Source organism: Eleginops maclovinus, chromosome 14 (assembly GCF_036324505.1).
Source record: "Eleginops maclovinus isolate JMC-PN-2008 ecotype Puerto Natales chromosome 14, JC_Emac_rtc_rv5, whole genome shotgun sequence".
In the NCBI taxonomy this organism is placed as follows: Eukaryota; Metazoa; Chordata; class Actinopteri; order Perciformes; family Eleginopidae; genus Eleginops; species Eleginops maclovinus.
The window spans coordinates 14,136,559-14,155,452 of NC_086362.1; the positions used below are offsets into that span (position 1 = coordinate 14,136,559).

Sequence of the window (18,894 nt, forward strand, 5' to 3'; positions counted from 1 at the left end):
AATAGTCATCATATAACTCATCCAATGAAATTAATAAATTGACACAGAGACTTGCAGCTGTGTTTGCTGAAGATTTAGAGAAGATATGGAGAAGTTCCAGATTATGTAGGCTTGCTTTGATAAACCCAGGGATTACAAAAATGTCTAACTTTGAATTGGAAATTACGTCAAATAAATTGCACAGAAGGAAAGGCCACTAATAATACTTCTTCTTAAACCCACACATAAGTATTTAGCTTACATCTAAATTGAATGTCTGCATTCAACGTTGAATACAAATGTCATGATAGTGGGTGGAACAAAAATATACAAGCTATAACAGAAAAGTGAAACATAAAATGTACACATTTCAGAATACAGAGCAGAGGTATAAGGCACTGCTGCCCTCTAGTGCAAGACACATGTAGGCGCTATTTGACACGTGATCAACCATGCTCCGCAAACTCCCGCGCATGCGCGAGCGTACTGAGCTGACAAATTTCAAACTGAACGGCGGGGAGTTGAAGCTCAGACTGGATAAAAACAACACGTTTAATTGTCTAGTATATTCAAAACGATTAAGAAAATGACGAGCACACTGAACGGAATTACTCTGAAGGGAAGCGCTGAGCTTGTAGCCGATTTCTTCTGTAAGTATTTATTTAAAAATACGTTGTTTTTAGCTCTTTTCGATCGCTTTTGACACGAAGACAATGCAGTGCTAATGTGCTAACAGGCCTGTGTATTAGTTGAGAACGCTCTGCATGTCGATTCCACCTCAAATATCTAAAATGTGTTGGAAGATTACGCTTGACTTTATATTTGAGCACGCAACAATCAACCCAACTCCATTTGTGTTTTGTTTTTCTACATATATAATTATACTTTAGGCTATAACGTGTTCCTACGTAAGTGTTCCCATGTATGAGCACCGCCCACCTGGACCCTCCTGGTGAACCTTTCCTGTGCACCGTACGCAGCTCAACAGATCAGACTAGAGTAACTGCATCTGTTTTCTTTATTGTAACTGTACGTTGTACCAAAGTCACCAGAACACCAACGTTTCTGGAAATGAACGATGGTCGCCTTGTAGCTTTGCTGTTCAGCATGGACGCATTTCTAACGTTAAATGGGTCATTCCAGAATTGGAGGACATTTTCTGTCCCCAACTATGATATTTCAAAGACTCCCAAAATGTTAAAAACATGCAGTTTTTGGCTTAAATAAACGTGTCCCACTCCTTACACAACATTTGAATACAGTTATAGAAAGAGTGGTTTAAAAATGTAATTTAAAATACCAAATCATCTCTTTTATTTGTCTTTGCTCATTACTGTATTTTCCCAGACTACGAATTGCTTTTTTTGTTTGTTATTGGCACAATGTGAACAAATCTAGATCCTCCCACACTTCTAAATGAGGAACAAAATATAAAGTTAGCTGACATTTTGATGTACTCTCCTCCACAGCATTTGGCATCAACAGCATCCTGTACCAGAGGGGCATCTATCCTCCAGAGACATTCACCAGGGTCACCCACTATGACATGAGTCTTCAGCTGACCACAGATACCAAACTGAAGAACTACCTGACCAATGTGGTGTCTCAACTCAAAGGTAGCTCAGCGAATTGATTTCTTTAGCCCCTTAATGGCTCACATTTATGGGTTTCACAGCCTGGTTTTCCCATGGGATTTCCACTCTTAGATGGTGTCATAACACTGGGAAGTGAACCCCGAACTTTCACACTAATGCCCCACTCCCATGAAGCTCTCAGTCCCCGAGTCACTCCATGTTGACTTAGAGAGTACATGCTGATGTTTAGTCCACTGTTTAATATCTATTGTCTGAAATAGTGTTTTGGTGTTCAGGCTCTTCTTTCAGTGTGCATAAATGTTTCTGTCTCTTCTGCAGAGTGGCTGTTTGAGTGCACCGTGCAGAAGTTTGTGTTGGTGATCACGTGTCTGGAAACCAACGAGGTGCTGGAGAGATGGCAGTTTGACATCGACTGTGACAAATCCGCAAAGGAGAGCAGGTCAGCACACTGTCCTCTAAACCTTTCTCTCTATTCAGCAGAATTCTATCAAATGTTATAATCTGGAGTAAGTGATAACTAATGATGGAGGTTTTATGGATTTGTAATGTCCAAAGGTAAAATGTGTTACACTAACAGTCCAGTAGGTGGCAGTCAGCGCACGCCTCAAAGTCTGCTCTTATTTTTAGTTTTGGTTTAGAGCCAAACCAATGATGGAGTATCTACTAAAAAAAATAGGTGTGTGTACCCAAAATCTGATATACCGATTAGCTTTTAATATTTTGGTTGTCCAAAGAACTATACAAATAACAATAGTTATAGCATTTAGACAACAAAATCTATTTAAAAAATCATGAATGAGACGTGTTCCTTTATTAAGCTGAACACACAACAGTTCACCCGGACTGAATCCCACTACACACCGTCTTGTTCTAACGTCTTTGATTTAAAACTAACAGGGCCAGCTGTTGTAGGAACATAAAAAGCTGGTATTAAAGTGAACTGTATATTTGTTACCCTGTCTTTTACATATTAGGTAGGACGCTTCTTGGCTTTGGTGTCAGAAAGCAGTGATAGACGGATTGAAACATAATGTGACAGTTGATTAGCATGTGTATTATGTCTAATGTGTTTCCAGTGCTCCGAGAGAGAAGTCCATCAAGAGCATCCAGCAGGAGATCCGCTCAGTCATCAGGCAGATCACTGCCTCAGTCACCTTCCTGCCCCTGCTCGAGACCCCATGTGAGTATCCAGACCCTTTTCTACCAACAAACTGTTTGTCCTAAGGGTCATCCCCTGCTCCTCTCCTCAGCTCTCTGGCACAGAAAACGGGAGCGAGGATACACGAGTGCAGCTATGCGGGAGTGTTACTGCTACTTGTGCATCAGAAGTAAATAAGAATATCATATATTATCAGGGCATGCTCCTAATGAGACGACGGACGGTGTCCTGAGGTATCTCCTCCCAGATCTGGACCAGGGCTTCACTGAGCTCTTGGACCGTCTGAGATGCAGCCTGGTGGCGTCAGATGGACCGGAACATAATGACCCAGAGGTGTTCAATTGGATTTAGGTCAGGCGAGCGTGGGGGCCAGTCAATGGTATCGATTCCTTCATCCTCCAGGAGCTGCCTGCATACTCGCAACATGGAGCCGGGCAGCAGGAGGAACTCTGGACCCACTGCACCAGCGTAGGGCTTGACAATGGGTCCAAGGGTTTCATCTGGGTACCTAATGGCAGTCAGCGTGCCGTTGTATAGCCTGTAGAGGTCTGTGGGTCCCTCCATGGATATGCTTCCCCAAACCCTCACTGACCGATCACAAAACCGGTCCTGCTGAACGATGTTACAGGCAGCAGAACGTTCTCCACAGCTTCTCCAGACCCTCTCCCGTCTGTCACGTGCTCAGGGTGAACCTGCTCTCCTCTGTGAAGATCACAGGGCGCCAGGGGCGTACCTGCCAATTCTGGTGTTCTCTGGCAAATACCAATCCAGCTCCACGGTGCCGGGCGATGAGCACAGTCCACCCTCATGACGTCTGTTGGTGATTGTTTGGTTGGAGACATTCACACCAGTGGCCTGCTGGAGGTCATTGTTGGACTCTGCAGTGCTCCTCCTGATCCTCCTTGCACAAAGGAGCAGAGACCGGTCCTGCAACTCTTACCCAGATGCAGAACTAGTGAAAAACAGTCAGCAAAGATGAGGAAGAGGAAACTCCAGCTGGAAAACCATTCCTGTTTTGGGGGATGTCTCATTGTTGTCCCTGTTGTTAATTTCTTTAACACCAAAGCAGCTGAAACTGATTAACCCCACTGCTACTTCCGTGACCACATCAATATCCCAGAAGTTTAATGTGATCACATACGCCGATTAAAAGTGTTCCTCTTTATTATTATTTTTATTATTATTAGACAAATATGATTGCTTTGTAATAAATACATCATTTATAATAAATAAACATTTATGATAAATCATGTATTTATTATAATTATTATGAATGATAAATAATGTAATTATGTTTATTCAATACAGTAAACATGATTGTTGCATCAATGTGCAACAAAGATAAATATTCCCCAGAAGTTGGATGGTGATTATATTTCACATCATCAATCCAAATGTGTAAAGTAACTAAAGCTATTAAGGTTTCAAGGTTGAAACCTTAAATACATGTAGTGGGGTAACAGTACACCATTTACTTCTGAACTGTAGTGGAGTAGAAGTACAATGGAGAAAAACTTGAAATACTTAAGTAGAATAAAAGTACCTCAAAATTGTACTTGAGTATGTACTTGCTGCAGGTATGTTATGTGTGCTGGATTATAAACAGCTGACTTTTCTTTGACCCTCCGACCTCTGCCTCCTGCTCTCCAGGTGCCTTTGACCTCCTTGTCTACACGGACAAAGACTTGATGGTTCCTGATAAGTGGGAGGAGTCTGGGCCGCAGATAATCGACCAATCAGAAGAGGTGCGCTTACGCTCCTTCACCACCACCATCCACAAGGTGAACAGCGTGGTGGCCTACAAGAAGACCGACTCCGTTTAGACTCTCAGAGGAGCCAAATGTTCTGCAGTGATTTCCTGATCATGTGTCTCTCTTTTCCTGTTTTGTCTACATCGATGTAAATATTTGTCATGAGCATTGATCCAACAGTAAGGAACAACTGCATCTTTTCTTTTCTTTGTTTCCCCTTTTCTCAAGTCTTCAATCTCTGTTTGAATGTAGTGGTTTATATGTCAAACTTTTATAAAATCTCGTAAATAAATGTCTTTTTCTTAAATGTTTTTCTTTGTTACCGCTTCTGACCTGAAGGTGGCAGTGCAACATAACCACTCGCCGGTTCCAGGTGGTTCTGTTGGCAATTTACAGAGTATGTTACAGAAGAAATACACAGGAAATAATCATTATTCTTTATTGGGACATACAATTTACTTGGCTCACAGTGTTCAGTGGTGGCGACAGGTGCAGGTGTGGAACACCTCCTTTAGAAAGGTACCAGGTCAGCATATTAGTCTCACCTGCAGAAGACAAATCTCTAAAAAACATCTGACTGGTGTAATGCCCTCTAATGTACATGCAACTTTGAGACTTAGAAAAAAACATCTCCCGGAACAACCCAGAGACTGAAGCGGTAAGGAAATAGATATTTAGTATAGAAGAAGCACAGAGGTCAGGCACATGTACTAAAGTCCTGGAGATATTCAAGATACAAAACGATCCTTCGGAGCATGGGTTTACAAAAGTGCTTTAGTAAAGACAGGGCTGTTAATGAAACCTGCCTGGGTGTTACTGAGTCTACGGATACTACCTATACTGTATAACGGCCTGGGCCGCCACGCTGCACTGGGCACCCCCCTGCTTGACCTTAATGAAACTTTTTAGTTACTTTAACTTGAAATGATGCTGTTTAACTGAGCTTCAGGAATGCAACTCTGTCCAGAGTGAGGTTAAAGGTTAACTACACCCTCAAATAACCTGCTTCCTAGCATATTTAAATCTCACGCAGGTTTCATAGTGTGTGACGGTCCACTGCTCAGTGTAGCTGACACAGGTGATGTAGAGCTGGTAGTTCAACAACAATTACTGTCACATTCTCTGTCTGCCAGAAAGAAACGGAGCCTGGTGGAGCTTTGACTGTTGGTAGAAACAGCACAGTTAGTTGTAAGCCCATGTGTTACATTTCTTGTATATCAATTTAAGACAAGCTTGAGTAAGATTCATTTCAACCTGATAGAGGACAGAGGACTCTGTTAAACAATAAAGTGTACCGGACTAGATGACACAATCGCATTGGTTGGTTTTCAGTCATGTTCTCATAGACAAACATTGCTCCATCTTTCAATTCCTAAAAATATAAAACAAACATTCCTCATATAGTGGAAATGCCATAACGGGTGCAGAGATAACTGTTTTCTTTGAATTGTGAATTGCTCCTTTTTTATCATAACGGCAGTGGAAAACGTTGAGCTGTTTCCCTTTAGAAATGACAAGCCTTTTCTTTGAAACAACAATACAAAACACTACACATCCAAAAGGCATCTGAAAGAGTTCATCCTAAGAAAGGTACTTCAAAAATGCAGAAATGTGAAGTATAAATTCTGCTTTTTACTATATAAAGAATTGTGTGCTGTTGATAAAAGACTGACCGTACAGTATAGAAACTCTAATAAATACATAAAACAAAAATAAATACACAATAGCTAAGACGATGAGTGAAAAAAACATTACAAGACTCAAACCCTTGTAGTGCTGTGAATGAAGACACACTTAAGAAGTTTCTCAGATTATTGTGACACTATGTAATGTATATTATGTACATATGTCTACAGTACAATATCTGTCTCCACCAAACTGGTGCGGATCCCCACAGATCCGTATCACCTATCAGTGTTTCCCTAAAATATACTACCTGTGAGAGATAACGTAAGTGAGACTTCAACTTGACAGTCACTCTGTGCAAAAATAAAAAAAGGCTACTGTAATAAATATAGCTTAGTGCTGACTGTTAAGTTCTGTAGTGACAGCCATGAAAGAACGGTGATGAGAGGAAGACGAGTCTCACAAAGTTTCACTACAATTAGCATGACCTCTGAAACAAGGATCCTACCTGTTTGTGAAACAGCAGGCTAACAGTTAGCTTAAGATACTTTATCAATTTGTAAGGTTTTATGTTATTGATATGGCAAATTCGGTCCTACTTTGACACGTACTAACTAAAGTTATCGCTAACATCTCGGTATAGTATCAGGCAGGGCCAGAAATATTGTAAACAAGCTTAGCCAGATCATCCAAACTCATTTATTTACACAGAGCTTTGTTAGCCTCACGGTTAGCTAACAACATAGCCTGCTAGGTTAGCTGACCACACCAATTTCAAATGGCAAAGGAACCTTGGCTTTAGCCTGGATGGCCCTCCCAAATGTCTGACTTAATTTACCACCCGTGTCAGCGTCACAAAGATCTGCGATGGCCTTCCAACCATAACAAAAGCTGTGCTTTTAAAAAACACCTAAGAAGACCCCTGTATAATGCCTGGTTTCATAATGTTATTTTGTTAAAATTGTAAGTATAGTACATGTTGTTCAAACTGTTTGACATTTTCATTGAATTAACTAATTGTTGGTAGGCCTATATTGATCTTGTGTTTTATATAACATTTAGATGTTTAACAATGTTTAGGCAGAGGCTTTAAATAAGCCCAAGTTGGTTTTTTTTGCCTCTTCCTGCACATAGTCATTGGTTTTCTGTGATGTTTGCATATCAATAAATTGTGCAAAACCATTAAAACCTTAAAACCTTCCTTCAGTACTTAGTGAAGTATCTCAACATCTGCTAGATGGATTGCAATGACATTTTTACAGACATTTATTGTTCCAAGAGGACTAATTCTAATGAGTTTGGTGATCCGCTTCCTGAAGCAATACTTTAATTAATGAGTAGAGGCTAGGAAAACGAATGACATTCCCCTCATCATTAGCTGTAGTGCTAATTAGCTGTTTATGAGCTGTTAATAAGGAAACATTAGACATTACCGCAACACTATGCGCTAAACGTCAGCATAAGAGCATTTGTCCTCGTGCATCTGCTAGCCTGCTTGTGTTAGAATTCAACTCAAGCTCTGCTGTCCCTGACTATTAGTCTTATTGTAAGGTTTATTGAAAGCAACCTTATCATTACAAATAGGAAAGGTGGGCAAACCTATGAAAGTAAGATCAAAGCTAACTGGAATTATTCTTAATTTAGAAAAACTCTTGGTCAAAGTTGGGATAACCTTTTTAACTACTTAAAGTACACAACAAATCTTATTTGTCCGTTTAGATATCATGCTAATTTCATGACATTTTGTGAGACCAGGTTGGATATGGAAAACAATGGACATTAAAGTTGGCTGAAAATCCAACTTGTGTTGGGATCACATGAAGCCATTACCCAGCCCCTTCTCACACTCCTCGGCCAAACACTTCCAATGCTGCCTGTTCTTCTGACATCCTTCCAACAACGGGGAGCAATACTCTGACATGCCAGACAAGGTCTGTGACAGAGACAAAGACATGTTATTTAACATCTGAAAGTTAAATGGGCATTGTACTAAAATACACAATACATTCATCTTTACAGGAAGTGGCAAATAAATGGACGAAGCCATTGGCAATGGCATAATAACTTTTCCAGCATTCATTCATTTAAATCAACACAAACTGTTGTCATTGCAAGAGAAATGGATGATTTACCTCATATAACTGAGTGCAGATGGCATCAATGAAGGACACCTGCATGCTGGGAATCTTATCTCTTTTCTCCCGATTCATCAGGTCCTAATGTGAAAGGTTCGGAAAATAAATAATTGTAAACCAAATACAAAGATTTCAGAAATGTATCCAAACATATTACCTGTTCAGTATATGGAGACAACAACAAGATGTTTCTGAACCATTAGCAAGACACTTAATTTGCAACTATTTGTCAGGTGACACAAAGTCAGCTGAGTATCCTCAATGTAGCCCTTTAAATAAGATGCTGCCTGTTTTGATGACAAACTGGGACCACGTACAGTACATAATAAAATGGAAACTGAATTGAAAAAGATCCCTGTGGCATACCACTTTTGTTGTACTTCTTATGTGACACACTGCACTTACGATGGGTTCAACGTTCAGCTCCCGCCTCTCCTTATCCCCCTGCTCGAAGAACTCGGTTGCTACCAGCTCGGCAATCTGTATCAGAGTGAGACGCCGATGAGTTCAAATGCAATCTTAAAAACGACATGTTGATTCTTAAAGTCATTGGACAAAGAAAAGAGAACATATCAAGGAGTTATTTCTTTAAACTGTTATCACAGGTATCACAACAAGGAAAACACACAATGTTCTCTGTCAAGATCCCTCGTGTGTGATATGCAAGTCACACTGCTGCTGTCCGGTTGGATTTAACCCTGGAACCCTGGCACTTAAGTGGAGTCATTTTCATAAAGATCTATGAGGGTGAATTTGGGAGCTAAGTTGGGACATTGTATCATGGATACAAACTTGTCAAACTGTCAGAGTTTAACGTGTGAAATGGGAGTCTACTGAAAAAGAACAAGTTAGACCAAGCATTTATAAAGAAGGCAAGGAAGGACACATGCAAGGACTTGAAGAAACAAGTACACTAAGAGGTCTGCCTAAAGAGTGCTAGTCTTTGAGTTAATAGTCTCGGTGTGTTTACAGAGCTAAATGAAATGCAGCCTCAGGCTCCAATCAGCATCACTTTGAGTGTGTGTGGAAGCCATCTGCAGCTCACTGATGGGGAACAACAGCTCAGTGAGCTAACAGCGGATTCAAAGCCAACACTGAGCAAAGAGGCAAATGTTAAGGCTAAATAACGTAGTCTTTACTTACCTCAGCCATGTCAGTCAAAACAAAAGTGTTTATTGTCTGCATAGCTGAGCAAGTTAGCTCCATGTCAAAATAACTTAAGTGCTCAGGGGCAAGGGCACGAAAAGCTACGAGTGGATCCATGAAAGCATTTCCAACTGTTGATTCTGGGATGCTTGCACACTTTAGCCATATGTTCATAATCAGTTTGGTCAGGCAAGTAAAACCAGGCCTGCGAGGGGAAATCATGTCAAGTGAAACCCAGCATAGTTAAATGACTTCAGCTAAGGAGATTCTCATTGGCCCCTGCCAGGGTAGAGGGGTCTCATGCTGTACAGACTGTAAAGCCCAAAGACACATTAGCACTCTGTGATATTGGGCTCAATAAAAAAATGCAGATGAATTGATTTTTGGAGTGCATAATACGCTGAGTTCAAACGTTACATACAACACAGCCTTTACTCCTCCTTTATGAAATGTACTTTAATGAAACAGATTCAGATAAACCTCAAACCAAGGGAATAAATAATCCAACAATCAAACTGTATATTTAACTGTAGTTTCAGACTATACCTTGCTCTCTGTCAACTTTGATTTAAATTAAAACACGCCAGACACACACAGGAACACATGGACAGAAACATGTCAGTTCTTTGGTCACTTCCGTGGTAAGTTACTGAATCCACTAAGCTTTAACATGTTTAAAGGAGAAAATAAAACTCCAATGTTCTAAAGCCAAAATATGCCGAGGAGAAATAGGAAACATGCTCCCATCAATTTATCTAGTCTGGCATCAGAGAGCGTGTTTGAGTTAGAGAAAAAATTAGCATGTTTACTCAACACATTTCTTTTGAGAGGTTCTGGATCTGAGGAGAGGGCCACATCTGCTTTTATTAAAGAGCACTGACTTACACCCACACACACACACACACACACACACACACACACACACACACACACACACACACACACACCCCACACACACACACACACACACACACACACACACACACACACACACACACACACACACACACACACACACACTCCACTGTCACTATGGTTCCTAATGAGGCTAAGACTAACGAAGCTCAGCGGAAACATTAAACCATGGGGATACTGCTCTGACATGGAGATGCTGAAAGAAGGGTGTGTGTGTGTGTGCCTGTGTGGGAGTGTGGGTGTGTTGAAAAACTAAATAGAAAGATACTGTAATTATTACAATGCTCCTTACAGGTAGAACACTGAAAGCATGTTGGGTTCATCAGTGATGTCACACAGCTGTTGCTCATTAGTCAGTAGCAGAGGTGGAAGAAGTACTTGAGTACAAGTAGAAGTCCTTTGGTTCAAAAATACTCCATTACAAGGGAAAGTCCTGGATTCAAAATATTACTTTACTATAACTACAGAAGTATTCACAGCTAAATGTACTAAAAGTATTAAAAGTAAAAGTACCTCTTATGCACAATGGTTGTGAAGTTTTATATTATTATAGAATATTCAATCTTTCATTATTTGAATTCCTTGCAAATACAGGGAAGAGCCTTTAAATATCGCAGTGTGTTTATATTAAGACAATTTTAGATGTTTCTAAATATATATTGGTAGTACAGTACTGAAATGATGTTATAAAAAATGTCTTTATATGTAAACAGTAGCGGTTAATTATGAGGAGTAAGAAGTCCTTCCAGTATGTGAGAGACAGATTAGCAGCAACCAGCTGTGAGGTTACAGAGAGGAAGTTACACATTTAGAAAAGTGCTGGATGAATCAGAGCAGTGTGGATATTTTACCCTTTTCTGCACGGGCCAGGGCTTGGTGATGGCTGAGATGTCACACGCAGTCATCAGCATTGACCTGAAGAGGAAGACAGAATGGCACGTTGATTTTCATAAAGCACCACCTTATTTCATTGTCGACAGTAGCTCTTCAGAGCATTCTGTCATAAAACCATAGTGAGGTATGTTTAAAATCAGACAGAGACCAGAGAGAACGCTGTGCTTCTGAGGCTTCTGTATCACTAGCAGTCACTTTGGAATGTTTGAACTTTTTCTTGAAATATCCATTGATTTGTAAAATAAAATACTTAGAGTCACATTTATTCAGCACTCAGGTGTTTTAAATTCAGGAAAATGTATACATCTTGGGACAAATGCTCTTATCAAGACTAGCCTACAAAGCTGGCGCCAGCTGCCTCTGTGGGGACTGGACAGTTCTGGGGTTGCAGACTGGCTGCTGGATATTTTGAGACTTGAAATGTGACAACTGACTTATCTATAAGTTAAGAGACCCAGTAACTACTTTTCATTAAGATAATGAAATAAAATCTGAATCACCATCAGATGACGGCTGATGGGTTCCATGGTTTGTATTTCGGCAGGTGCTTTGTGCCTCTCGCTCTCCACAAAGAGCTGCTAACCTGCATTTAACCACACAGGCTCAATAGTACTCAAACCAAAATCAAATCAAATTATTTGTATAACACCTTTCATACACAAAGGTAACTCCAAGTGGTTCACAAACCAAACACATACAAAGAAACCCTATAATAATATCTCCCCCATCCCAGGTATAACCAGAACACATAGCTTCGTGAAAATGGACCGATACCAACACAGGGCTGAATAAAACAGGAATTAAATAAGTATAAAATAAGAATATGGCCCTGCTCTGTTGGCTGAGGTGTTGCAAACTTGGAACGTTATTTGACTTTTGAAGAATTGGAACTCACCTCAGTAAGTCTCTGTGATGTTCGTCCTCCCAAACAAACTGGCTGTTCTTAGTGAGCTCAAAGAATTCACCACGCCTTCTGCAAACACACACACACACACACACACACACACACACACACACACACACACACACACACACACACACACACACACACACACACACACACACACACACACACACACACACACAGTCACAACCTGATACAGTAGATAATTGTCCTCACAGTATAAATCTACTTGGGTCTTCACCACCCTCTATCTAGACTGAAAGAGGGATTTGATAAGAGCTGTTATCACTGAGGTGGATGAATGTAAAAGAGTAAAAAAAAAAGGGGGTAGGAAGAAAGAAAACATGTAATAAATTGTAGGAAAGACAAAAGATATAAGAATGTAGACTTATCCTAAACCAGTCCACCAATTCATATCTGTGGATGTTGCATATTATTAAACCAACTTACAATGACCGAAATCACACAGCAATACCATCCTGCAAGCTGCTTCCAGTGATAAGCTCTGTAACCCCACTGTACATTACAGCAGGCAGACACAGTGAGCAACTAGCTGGAGAACATAGCATAGCATTTAGCCGATAGTGTGGGGGTTATTTTTAAAAATACAGTTTGAATAACTTTCCAAGAGGTTTCGATATGCGTTTGGGGTGTTCCCTCTCCTGTAGTGTGTTTTATATGGCATGTAAACGGGCTGCAAAGGCTAAAATCCCTGAGTTTGTCTCCTACCGAACCTGGGTCCTTCGCCCAGGGGCCTCCAGCTGGGAGCCAATATGTCCTCTTTAAGCTTTACATGCACAAAGCGAGTTTCTGTATAGTAATCTAGGACCTGAAATATCCTTACTGATTTCTGAAGATGAATAAAGACAGATAGAACTATTTTGTAAAGTGCTGATTCAGTGTAAACAGAACAACCCCCCCGTCTCTTCCCTCTGCCCACGTTAACTTTTCCTAAGTGATTCCTCCTTTGTACTGCTCTCCAGTCAGATTTCCATCTGGGCTTGACGTTTGGTACGTACTTCATGTACAGAGCCAGGTCAGTGGCCAGAATAGCCCTCTCGATCATCTTCAGAGTGGCCTTGTACTCGTCCAGAGAGAGAGCGCTCAGGATCTGGTTTCCCTGGAGAGGCAGAAACACAGGAATAACAGCGCTGGATTGAATGATTTACATTTACATCCAGTACAAGCAAACGTATCACTGTTTGTGTGTGTGTGTGTGTGTGTGTGTGTGTGTGTGTGTGTGTGTGTGTGTGTGTGTGTGTGTGTGTGTGTGTGTGTGTGTGAGAGAGAGGAAGTGTGTGTACAGAGTGAGACTGCAGCCCTCTCAGGAATAAATACTATGTACTGATACTGTTGACTCTTGTTTGTTTTGTGATAGACCACCAAGGGGTTTCCATGACAACACTACACACACACACACACACACACACACACACACGCACGCAACATTAAATCAAACAACTAGGTCCAGTCCACATGTCTGGAGTGTTTGAAAGCATGTTAGTGGACACATTATTGACATTATTGTGTGTGTGTGTGTGTGTGTGTGTGTGTGTGTGTGTGTGTGTGTGTGTGTGTGTGTGTGTGTGTGTGTGTGTGTGTGTGTGTGTGTGTGTGTGTGATTGCATTATGTGAGTGTGACTGGATGTGTCCAGCAGCAGTGGGGTTAAGTGGTGCTGTGGGGTTGGGAGTGTATTTAGAGTTTGTTTGGAGGCCATAAAGATCAGTGTCTATATTTGAATGGGCCATCAGAGTGTTCTAGAGCTGGAAAATGAGCAGGACAGCCATAATCAATCACAGAGTGATCCAGGATACTGCAGCAACATTAGACCTGTGAACATCCAGTACTTTGAACAAACTCAGGTTGAATAAAAGCTCCAAGGCATCTCTTTCTAAACAACAAAAAGCTTTTATTATAATGGCTTAATCATCCTAAGAGCACCTCAAGCACTTTTTTCACTTTGTTTTGTAACCCTAACTCAGGTCACAGTTTTCTGTGATAACCCTGTTTATATAAAGGCTTACTGTAAACCCACTGTTTTAGGCTCTTAGCGAGATTAGCTTAAACAATTTGAGAACATGCAGATGGATTTATCCAGCTGGGTTAAGAGATATTTGCCTCCGCTCCTATAGAATAGTGAACAGTTGTTTTAGGAGCTACTTTCTAGAATATAAAAAATGTATGAAAGAATTGGACAGCTTGGACAACGGGTTAGCCAGAGAGAACGCCTGGTACTTTACAGCAGGAAGGGCCACGGAATAGTAAAACCGTGTGTGCAACTGCAATAGTTTAAGGTTTGAATCAGTCACTGGGGGAGGGGACAGTGATTAATGATATCTTGCTTTTGGCACAAACTCTACTGGTGTTGGGAATAAGTCGATTTATTTATTATATTTAGCTCAAGAGCTTCCCCACACTTAACAGGCTTAAGTGAGACTGAACATCACACTTATTAGTTTACATGACATGGCAACAAGGTCCATCCATCCATCCATCTTCTCCCGCTTTTCCGTCAGGGTCGCGGAGGTAACAGCTCCAGCAGAGAGCCCCAAACTTCTCTTTCCCGGGCCACATCAGCCAGCTCTGACTGGGGGATTCATGACCATAGGTGAGGGTAGGAATGAAGATGGCCTGGTAGACAGAGAGCTTTGCCTTCTGGCTCAGCTCTCTTTTCGTCACACCGGTGCGGTAAAGCGACTGCACTTATTCAATTATGTAATATAATACATTATTTTATATATTATATATGTATATTTATAAAGTCTTAAAGTCACAACCGGCCCTTTGAGAGCAACCATAATGCTAATGTTGCCCGTGATGAAAATGAGACCCCTGGTCTAACTGATGCTGTCGTAGGACCGCAGCGAGTCTAGAACATACTGTATATGTGCAAGACAACACAGAGCTGTGGAGATGTTGAGAGAATACTTGAGGCTGGCAGGGCGCCATGTAGGGACCGCAAGAAGACGCAAGGAGACGGAGCCCCCTCAGAGGGCCTCAGAAGCTGCATACTGAATCTGCTGAAGCATTCAAAGTTCAATTCAAGTCATGTTCTGCATAACTGTGATCAGGATGAAAGAGGAGTGTGAAGGGAGTCTGTATTCCTCCTTCAACACTCCATCCCAGCTGATAGAGACCGCTCTTACACGTCTCAGACTCGGTGCGATGCAGTAAATGGACTGTAGAACCAAAACAATAGACTACAAAAAAGCTAACAAAATTTTGGGGCTTCAGGAACACATTAAAGAGACACCTGGTTCAGTGTTCATCAGAATGTTGATTAAAGCTGCAATCCACAATATTTGATATTGCCTACGGATAAAATGGCTAGGTTAGATGTATTTGCTTTACTTGTGTGATTCATTTTCACTTTTCAGTGACTGATAAACACTGTTCAATACAGTTCATTTCATAAAAGCTTAGCCTGTGAAGGAAGACTCAGATAGAGACCAGCTGGTAAACAAAGTTGAGCATTTAGTTCTAATGTTTTACTCATGAGAGACCAAATCAGAGATAAAATTGGATGAATCTTAGCCTCATAGCACCTGATGAAATAAACGAGTTGCTATGCAGAGTAAGAACCCTTAAGGACTTGTGTTTTTCTCGAGTGTCGTGGGTAGAGGTAGGAACACCTACAGAGCTGTTGAGGATCATGAGGCACTGGTCGAAGTGGTGATGCTCCATGGTGGAGTGGCAGTAGAGCTGGGCCAGCGGGTGCTCGCTCCTGGGAACACACAGAAGGAGTGAGAGAGACTCCCACACACTCATATACAATCACACATATACTGCTATGACTCATGCTCTCCTGCAGCACCTCTGTATGTAGGAGTTGTTGACTCCTCTGTGGTCCAGATCGTGGCTTAGAGCTGCAATCATCAAAGCCAAGACCTCCAGGTCATTCAGTTTATTCTGCCGGGAGAAACACACAATGAGATTATTAGCCCAACAGCAGAGACATTTAAAAATGGAGTTAGGATTCAGTATTCTCCTGTCTTATAAGGAGCAGTAAGTCGCTGCTGTACACACTCTTTACACACTCTGATTGTGGACATTAACCCTAACCCTAACAGATGACCATCTGTTAATACAAACCAAACAAAAGCCTCAGAGCTTTGGACATGTTGCACCACACAGCCTGCAGTGGACAGTGTGACGACCCCTCCCTCTCTGCTCTGGGGGGGTCACTAGTCAGAAGTGGGGACAGCTGTGAGAGGCTACAGATACAGGCTTCAACCTTCTCTCTCTCTCTCTCTCTCTCTCTCTCTCTCTCTCTCTCTCTCTCTCTCTCTCTCTCTCTCTCTCCTGTTGGTTTGTCTTTGCTTTATATACTGATACATGTCCACACACTACACACATTACTGATTAACAAACTTCACAATTAATTCTGTAGCTGCCCAGAGTTGTTCATATTTGATGCAGAGTTACTGTTTTTGTAATACAGAAACCAATAGTATTCATGGTTTTCCAAACTTAGGGTTTTTAAAAACTAATGTGTTTCCTACATGATGATGATGATGATGATGATGATGATGATGATGATGATACTTGTAATTGTATATTTCATTTAGCTACATATTATGTAAATTAAAAATACTGCCCCACTTTGTGGAATCGTGTTGCTTTCAGGGAAGCTAAGACTTATAGTTGATCGTGTTTATTGGCGAGTTTAGATTTTTCAACACGATCGAAAATGAATGAAATGATTTTCATAGCATAACTGATCAATTGTTAACAGAATTGGATCTTCTTTCACACTAGCATGTTCAGTTCTCCAGTTTCTTGAAATATTTTGAAAAAACTATCTACTTTAGAAGGTGAACAATGACATGTTTAGAGTTGCAGTAAAGCACGTTAGATCTGTAGATGATAAACATAACTATGCAAAAAAAGGGATTGCATTAAAGTGTCTGTATAGAATTAAACTTTTTGGATGAGAGTGAAGGCAGTAACAGATCAGGTGGTCCTGAGCAGTGATTGGCTGACCTGCAGGCGTCCTGACTTCAGCAGGGTGAACATGGTCTGCGCGGTGTTGAAGGCATGTCTCCAGTTGTGATAGGCCACATTCTTCCTGTAGTTCTTCTTCACACTCAGGATCCAATGGCATAAACTCTAAAAATGGGAGAAAAAGCAGGAAGAGACTTATTGAGCTCTGTGAGCATTTTTTCCAGAGCTGAAGTTGCGACGTGTTAGCACGATATTTATATAATAAATGCGTTGAAATTCCATTTAGATTCTGATCAATACAGGGGAGACACATCATCACGTTTTCATCCCTCTCGTCTGTTTTACAGCGCTTGCCGCAGCAGTCCTAGAGGACCATTACATTACGGCTCAATTCCAAACCACCCCCTACACCCTAACCCCCTACACACTACCCCTCCGTTCACGCGGAAAGTGCCGTTCCAAACCAACGAGTGTGGAGGCGGAGTGGGTTATCAAGCCCTCCAACAGTGAGTCTGCATCGTACCTGACTTCACCTGCTGCACTGCCTGACCGGAATCACCGCTGCGTGTGTCCCTCAGGAAAGACGCAGTGTACAAACAGTTCCTGCGAACATTTAGACTAGTGAACTGCATAAATCAAGATACTCATTAAATATCATACAGATGTTACCCAGGAATATATACAGTACCCATGTCTAGAAAACGATGTGAATTTAATTATAAAGTTGTGTTTATTTACAGACTAGTGTGAAAACCAAGCAACTTATAAACTTCATTGAACTTTTTTTATCAAGAGCTGATTTGAAACCGTTGTTACGAAAAGTTACGGTATTTCCTGTTTCGGCCGGAGAGAGGGGGGTTTGCCACTGTATTCACACCCTCAACTTAAGAGAAGGGAACATCATTCAGCTGGGAGGGAGACTACAGACGGAGTTCTCTCCATCATAGAGTGGGAGCGGGTAGGGTGTGGTTTGGAATTGGGGCTAAAGGTCTACTACAACTAACGTAGATACTTGTATATACTAACAACATCATAGTCTAGTTAAAAACCCACACACACATACAAGAAAACATGAACCTATGAAACATATATTCCAAAATGAATAATTTCTCAATCAACTCAGTCAGACCTACGGTTTTTAGCTGCAACATCAGCTGTGCAGGTAATAATAATTGGACTTGGACTTTCACACACCCATATTTTTAAACTTTTTCATAATTATTCATATCTGTATATATGTAAACACAATTAGATGTTTTTCTATCCTGTCACTTTATAAGTGATTTTTAATTATCCTTTTTTGAACTCCTTCCTGTCCCATCCCATGTTCCATCTTAGTGCTGTTGCTGCTCAAACACCTGAACCCCCCTTGGGGGGATTCAAGGATTATCTCATCTTCAAGGACGACCTTATGAGTTGCAAAATAACATCAGCACAAAGTAAAAGACACTGTGGTAGCAGTGCCTTGACTGTTCATACATTATTTCAACTTGAATAATTTGCACCTTGCCAGCAAACATATTAAGTTTCAAAACTAAACACTTTTTTAATTTAAACTTAACTCAAAGTAACAAAGTCACATTTACTCTTCAGGAACCGTTTACTCACATATTTATTTATTATTACAAAAGGCAGTTTGTGTTTAACTTCCACTTCTAGTCTTGCTACATTCTCTTGCACTATTTTATACTGTTATTTCTTGTTTATTGTTTTACATTACATGTCACTTGTGATACCAATTTACAATAAGACTACCCTTATAAAAGGTTTACAAATTGTTTGTAATTCCTTTATTAATTAGGTTGTGAACACTTTATAAATCATTAGTAAGCTTTTATAAGACGA

At 40.8% G+C, this 18,894-nt stretch overlaps 2 protein-coding genes across 4 annotated transcripts in view; one reads left to right on the forward strand and one right to left on the reverse strand.

Annotated features, from left to right (window-relative positions):
- The first annotated feature begins 455 nt into the window (after positions 1-455).
- Positions 456-4,791, forward strand: mad2l1 (MAD2 mitotic arrest deficient-like 1 (yeast)). Its single transcript, XM_063900280.1, has 5 exons — positions 456-629; positions 1,449-1,595; positions 1,893-2,013; positions 2,651-2,754; positions 4,384-4,791. Exons 1-5 carry the CDS (start codon positions 566-568, stop codon positions 4,554-4,556), a joined length of 609 nt encoding a protein of 202 aa, XP_063756350.1. The 5' UTR covers positions 456-565; the 3' UTR covers positions 4,557-4,791.
- A 118-nt stretch (positions 4,792-4,909) lies between these two features.
- pde5ab (phosphodiesterase 5A, cGMP-specific, b) overlaps positions 4,910-18,894 on the reverse strand; it is a 68,579-nt gene continuing 54,594 nt past the window's right edge. For all 3 annotated transcript variants that reach the window (XM_063900273.1, XM_063900272.1, XM_063900271.1), the window contains exons 14-22: positions 17,089-17,214; positions 15,920-16,014; positions 15,742-15,829; positions 13,124-13,224; positions 12,096-12,173; positions 11,158-11,221; positions 8,651-8,725; positions 8,243-8,326; positions 4,910-8,043 (exon numbers count right to left, since the gene is read on the reverse strand). In XM_063900273.1, coding sequence (XP_063756343.1) covers positions 7,924-8,043; positions 8,243-8,326; positions 8,651-8,725; positions 11,158-11,221; positions 12,096-12,173; positions 13,124-13,224; positions 15,742-15,829; positions 15,920-16,014; positions 17,089-17,214 — 831 coding nt within the window. In that variant the 3' untranslated portion in view covers positions 4,910-7,923. The remainder of the gene's footprint in view (positions 8,044-8,242; positions 8,327-8,650; positions 8,726-11,157; positions 11,222-12,095; positions 12,174-13,123; positions 13,225-15,741; positions 15,830-15,919; positions 16,015-17,088; positions 17,215-18,894) is intronic.

What these genes read in the sequence shown, in the direction of transcription:
- mad2l1 (XM_063900280.1), top strand. Translation starts at nt 566, where the DNA reads ATGACGAGCACACTGAACGGAATTACTCTGAAGGGAAGCGCTGAGCTT. An exon ending in TGTGGTGTCTCAACTCAAAG is followed by an intron (nt 1,596 to 1,892) that starts GTAGCTCAGCGA and finishes TCTCTTCTGCAG; the next exon opens with AGTGGCTGTTTGAGTGCACC. An exon ending in GCCCCTGCTCGAGACCCCAT is followed by an intron (nt 2,755 to 4,383) that starts GTGAGTATCCAG and finishes CCTGCTCTCCAG; the next exon opens with GTGCCTTTGACCTCCTTGTC.